At 50.5% G+C, this 6,000-nt stretch overlaps 1 protein-coding gene across 7 annotated transcripts in view; it reads left to right on the forward strand.

Moving 5' to 3' along the window:
- Positions 1-5,662, forward strand: part of ATP7B (ATPase copper transporting beta) — an 82,415-nt gene extending 76,753 nt beyond the window's left edge. For 6 of the 7 annotated variants that reach the window (XM_040448327.1, XM_040448330.1, XM_040448325.1 and 3 more), the window contains 2 exons: positions 336-438; positions 1,073-3,531. In XM_040448327.1, the coding sequence (XP_040304261.1) occupies positions 336-438; positions 1,073-1,346 (377 nt within the window). In that variant the 3' untranslated portion in view covers positions 1,347-3,531. Of the gene's footprint in view, positions 1-335; positions 439-1,072; positions 3,532-5,345 lie in introns of those variants that run through there. The other variant, XM_040448326.1, reaches the window with a different exon arrangement.
- The last annotated feature ends 338 nt before the right edge of the window (positions 5,663-6,000 follow it).

Genomic DNA, 6,000 nt, shown 5'->3' on the forward strand with positions numbered 1-6,000 from the left:
AAGAGTTTGGTTTCATTATGTTCTCTGCTTCATAAGTCTCTAAAGGTAAATGAAAGCTGCAGAGAGGGTCCCTGGGGTTCCCTGCTCCCTTGGAGCTCCTCCTGAACCCGCGATGCCATTTGGGGACCGTCCCGGGAAGGCCAGGGTGGGTGGGTGAGCCCAGTCCCTTTGACGGCACCCCTACCCAGCTCCGAGACTGCCTGTTGGCACATGGTCATGACGTGGCAGCAGGGGCTTCTGAGCCACCCCAAGGAGGAGAACTTCACAGTGGGCAGCCCAAAGCGGTGCCCCTCACCTCTGGGCTGTGGCGTGAGTGTCGTCCTTCCCTTGGCCAGGGGTCTTCATGCCCATCGGCATCGTGCTACAGCCGTGGATGGGCTCAGCAGCCATGGCGGCCTCCTCCGTGTCTGTGGTTCTCTCGTCGCTGCAACTCAAGTGGTGAGTCCCTGGAGGCGGGAGCATGTGCCACGGCGGCACCCCCCAAGCCTTCTCCCTCCGCCCAGCTACCCCTTTCCCTCTGCCTCCTGGGCTGGATGGATGTGTGCCATATGCAGGTTCCCAGCGCACCTGAGGCAAAGACAGGACGATGGAGCCGTATGTGTGTGTGTGTGTGTGGGTGTGTGTGTGTGTGTGCGCGCGCGCGTGTGTGTGTGTGTGTGATGACTTAATCAGCACCACGAGTGAGTAATTCACCTCGCAGCCATCATCATATGCTCGGCTGTTATAGTTAGTCGGCTCAGGGGTTGTTGACGTGGAAATGTCATGTAGACATGGGATCCTCGTGCATTATTATTTTTCCTTTTTTGAAAAAGATATTTGTTCATGCTTTCACTTAACAAAAGTTAATGGCAGCCTACTATGTGCCAGGCATTTAGATAGCAAGTTTCTGAATCAGGTGAACTTTACCTGAATCCTAGGAGCTCAATACCCTCCCCTTTAAAATCCATGAAGTTTTGATACTGTATGTTATTGAAAGACTTTGATGAGAGGTCTTTGCCAAGTTTCCAAAAAGAAAAAAAAAAAAAGCCTCTGTCCACAATGTCTCAAATGCTCTTGGATCCTTGCCTTGCAGTTATAAGAAGCCCGACCTGGAGAGGTATGAGGCCCAGGCCCAGGGCCGCATGAAGCCCCTGACTGCGTCCCAGGTCAGCGTGCACGTTGGCATGGATGACCGGCGACGGGACTCACCGAGGGCCACGCCCTGGGACCAGGTCAGCTACATCAGCCAGGTGTCTCTGTCCTCACTGAAGTCGGACAGGCTGTCTCGGCACAGTGCTGGGGCTGACGACAGTGGGGACAAATGGTCTCTGCTCCTGAATGACAGAGATGAGGAGCAGTGCATCTGAAAGTTCCGGGTGGGGACGGTCCCGGGGCTCAGTCTCCTTGCTGAATAGTCGGGCCGGCTTTCCTGGTAGACAAGGCTCGGGCCAGTCAAGTACGACACCAGCAGCAAGACGGATGAGGTTCCTGTCCGGCTCGGGGACTTCCGCTCCCTCGACATTCCTGGTCATCTCTCCTAGCACGTGCCGCATCCAGACGTGGCCCCTGGGTCGGCCCACCCTGCCTAGATCCCACTAGCACAGGGACCAGGCATCCTGGCCAGCTGGCACAGGCTTATCGGGAACGTGGCTGGACTCTCGCAGAGGAGGGGACAGCCAGCCCTCCGCACAGGCCTCTGCTTTTGTGTTTGGGATGATTGCTTGTAAAAGGACCAAAAACTTGGCTGGGCCTTTCCTTAAAACTCATGAAAAGCCATGAGTTTTGACAAGACCCACACACATCAAGTATCTGAGACCGCAGTTTACCTCAAATGCACCCCATTGACTTCTGCCGGCACGGTCTCTTCCTTTTCTGTTCTTCTCACTGGGGATGTGCCACCCGCCTCCCCCCCCAAGCCCTGCCCGGTCTCTGAGGGCATGGCTGATGCTGTAGTGATCCCTGCTGTTGCTCCCGGGCGCCTCTGCCAGACTCTGCTCCCTCACATGCTTGGCCGGAGAGCCTGCCATGCTTCTCTTCAGGTTGAGGAGAGTTTTCTTTCTCGCTAGTGTGCCGCTTGGCCACAGAGTCCTGGCCACGTGCTCAGCGGCCACGGTGGCCTCCTCCATGCCTGTGGTTCTCTCGTCGCTGCAGCTCAAGTGGTGAGTCGCGTGGGGCGGGAGCGCGCACCACAGGCGGCACCCACTGGGCTGTCTCCCTCATAGAATGGCCTGCTGTTGTGGATTGTCACTGCCCCACTGGAGGGAGGGTCTCAGAGCCTGAGACCTGAGAAATTCTGCTCCCTGTGGGGTCCAGGCACTTGGGACCCTGGGAGCCCTGTGGTGCTTGAAATGGATGTCCCACGGGGAGGTGTGTGCGCTCACAGGAACCTCCTTGCAGGCCTCCGGGAGCTTCAAATTACATGGTCTGCTGCGTGACCGTCACCTCGTGGCATTCATTCAGAACTCCTGCCAGGCGTGCCCCTGGTGGTGTGCAACTCCAAGCAAACAACGATACCCAAATCAGAGGAAATCAGTTATTCTCCATGAGCTCCTACTTCTGCACCCTGAGTCAGTGCCTTAGGAAAGGAGTCACCACACCTTCCCCAAGGGAAAGTCTTTCACACTTTGAGTGGCTCTTTGTGGTGGGGCAGGAATGGGGCCAGTTTTAGACTCTAAAGTCGGTGGTAGTTGAGAGAACTACATGGGAGTAGACGAGTAGGATGAAATAAATTTTAAGGTAGAGCCCTGATCGCATACACAGAATAATTTTATTTATTGAGTATCAGTTATTTTTCAGGGACAATATAAGCACTTTCTATAGGTTACCTCTAATCCTCCCAGCATACCAGCAAAGTAGATGCTATTGTCCACATTTTATAGGCGGGGCAGTAGGCCCAGAGAGGCTACGTATCCTGTCCAGGATCACACAGCCAGCACACTTGCCAAAACGGGGATCCAAATCCATGTCTCTTGGCTCTGAAGTCTTTTCTTTATTGCTGCTGCCACCCGAATACCAGTTTGGTAAGAATAAATAGGAAAAGGGCACTTGGCTCTTAGAAGAACAAAGCTGCCAGGCAATACACTCATTGTTATCAACTGGGCATGAAATTTGACCGTGGGGTCAACTTCCTCACCTTCTCCTTGGATGGTTTGTTTCCATTTTCGCATATGATTCCATTCTGTTGGGTCTTGCCCTCTAAAATGCAAGTGCAGGGTTCTGTAGTGCCTCTATCATTTTCAGTCTTCCTCTCCTTCCAGGCCCCTTCCCGTTCTTCCCTTCCTTTATTCCTGGCTGTGCTTGGGAGTGTTTCTTGTTTTCTTAACTAGGTTAATCATTGTCTAAAGAATCTAACTGCATTGATTTTTTTCAAAGGCTTTTGGGACCATAAACATCATGTGTATATGGCCATGAAAATATTTATATAATTGCACAGAATGTAACCTTTAGATGTTCAAGGGGTAAGGATTTTTGTGTGCGCCAGATAAGAGCAGTCCCTATTCCAGAAACTTTCCATGCTGTATTAGAATAAAGTTTATTTTTATTCATCTGAAAGTCTGCCTCTTGCTGGCTCCGCGTGTGTGAGAAGCATAATTGAGGCCAGTGTGGCTCCGTCTTCACTGAGAACTTCTGCAAGGTGCCGGCTTTGGTCTGCCTCATCAGGGCACAGAAGGGCAGGGTTTTAAACCGTGGAGGCCGTGGGGGGTGGCCAGACCCTCTGATGTGCCACCCCTGGCACCATGTGGGCCCCTCTCCTGGATACAGGGCCTGCCTTAGCGGTGTGTGGAGAGAACCCTGGGGGGCAACCCCATCCAGGTATCTGTCCCACCGGGCCAGACACGGGCCTCGGTCTGCCCCATTAGATGCACCTCTCTCATTGAGAGTAATTGTCAACAAAATGCTGCGTCAGACACACGTGTTTTAATCCGGAGGGATGTGTTTTGTGTCCCTTGGCCCTAAGGGAGCGGGGCAGGGGGAGTAGTCGAAGAGTCTGGAGCAAGGGGCTCTGCTGGGAAGGCTCTGTGGGCATCTTGGGGTGGCGAGAGGGCCGCAAGTGAGCTCCAGCTGAGGCCGAGGTGACAGAGTAATTTATCATCCAAACCAGGACACTTTTAAGAGTGAAAGGAGGCGCTATTAATACTTGGCCAGGCCAGCCGGCCTGCAGTGACACTAGCCAGCAAACTGGGACGCGTGGTCACCTTCCCAAAAAGGGAGATAGACCTTGTGAAGTCACTGACACAAACTGCAGCACTTCAGAATGCTGCTCTCATTGTAGATTCTGTGGACATGTTGGTGACATATCCTTTATCCAATTTGAGATTTTTCCCTCTGTCATATCCTGAGACCAACGCTTCTCCGTAGAATCACTGAGGTGGTCATCTTTGTGGCCCAGTATGACCACATCAAGAACCAGTCACAGATGTGTCACACTTCCTGGTGCCCTACAGTTTCTCCAGCACATGTAGGACTTCAAGCCAGGCACCCTTGACTGTTTTTCTGGAAGCGCAGGTGTGGGGGTTTCGTTGTATGCACATCTCCTTGTGGGAAGAGAGGATTCCATTTCTTTAAAAAATAGATCTTTCTAAAATTTGAGCAGATCTCCCTGATACAATTCCACACGCACCAGAATAAATCACAGCGTCTATCCATTTCTGATAAGTTTTCAGCCTTTAAGATCTTCGTGAAGGCTTGTGAAGGACAGAATCTACAATGAGAGCTTATAGGGGTCACCCTATGAGCAAATAATAATTGTAGTTTTCTTGGTAAAGATGGCACCGGGAAACTGACGTGTCAAGAGGTAGATACTAAAGTTGTTCTGCTAGTTTACTAAGAGACCAAGATTGGGGTGCCTGGGTGGCTCAGTCGGTTAAGGGTCTGACTCTGGATTTTGGCTCAGGTTATGATCTCACAGTTGATGAGTTCAAGTCCCACATCAGGCTCTGCACTGACAACGTGGAGCCTGCTTGGGATTCTTTCTCTCCCCCTCTCTCTACTCCTCCCCAGATCAAGCTCACGCTCTCTCTCAAAATAAATAAATTACAAAAAAATTTAGAAACCAAGAATAATAAAAGTGGCCTTAATTTTAAGAAAATCCAGCATAGACCAAAATCAGCCCACCAAATAGGTTAATTAGAAAAAGATTATTTGAATTAGAAGGTATTTTTTTTGTTTTAAAAAATTCATGTCAATATTTCAGTAGGTAAATTCCCTAATGCATATAAAGTTCTTGAGTTAGGAAAGTTTTATTTTGCATACAACTTTTTCTTAACTGCATCTTTTATTTAAAGACAACAAGCAGATACAGAGGAATGCATATACAGAGAAATGCTCTCAGCAAGCATTCACGCTGACTCAGTTTCCATTTGCAGATGACCCTGTATGTGGGAGCGTGGATCTAGTTTGGAATGCACTGTGGAGCTGCTGGGAATGAAACCACTCTGCCTTCTGCATTTTCTCACTCAGCTCAGGCAGGGACACATACGCCACTGTGTGGGTTTATCCCAGAGGGAGATGTCTACTTGTCTGCTGTTCTCCTTTGTGTGAAGACAATGGCAATGGTTGAAATTACAGGATAGAGTACGAGAATGTTAAATAGTGCCACGAAATCCCAGCGTCTCCTTTATTCGATTCAAAGAGATGAATAAACACATGTGAAATCATCCAAGGGCTAAGATGAAAACAAGGATTGATGGAAATGTAACATTTTTTCCTCTGAAAAGGAAATAGCTGTTACTTCTTTTTACTTCCTATGAATGTGGTAACCACTTACAGCAAGATTTAAGCATAGAGATCTGTAAACTGGGGAGGGCGGGGGGGGGGTGGGGAAATAGCACCCAAAAGGAAACCCCACGAGCATGATTATGTGGAGGGCGTCCTTCGTGGGAGAACCACATGGAGACCCTGAGGGAGCAAAGCCTGTCTGTCTCCGGGGGCCCAGCGTCCTGATCTAGTGGAGGGAGAGGTGCTGTAACGTGCCGGGGACGGAGCTGTTGTGAACCGACTGGTACCCAAGACCCCGTGACA

This window comes from Herpailurus yagouaroundi, unplaced genomic scaffold (genome assembly GCF_014898765.1).
Source record: "Herpailurus yagouaroundi ecotype Mexico unplaced genomic scaffold, PumYag 197, whole genome shotgun sequence".
NCBI classification, from domain to species: domain Eukaryota; kingdom Metazoa; phylum Chordata; class Mammalia; order Carnivora; family Felidae; genus Herpailurus; species Herpailurus yagouaroundi.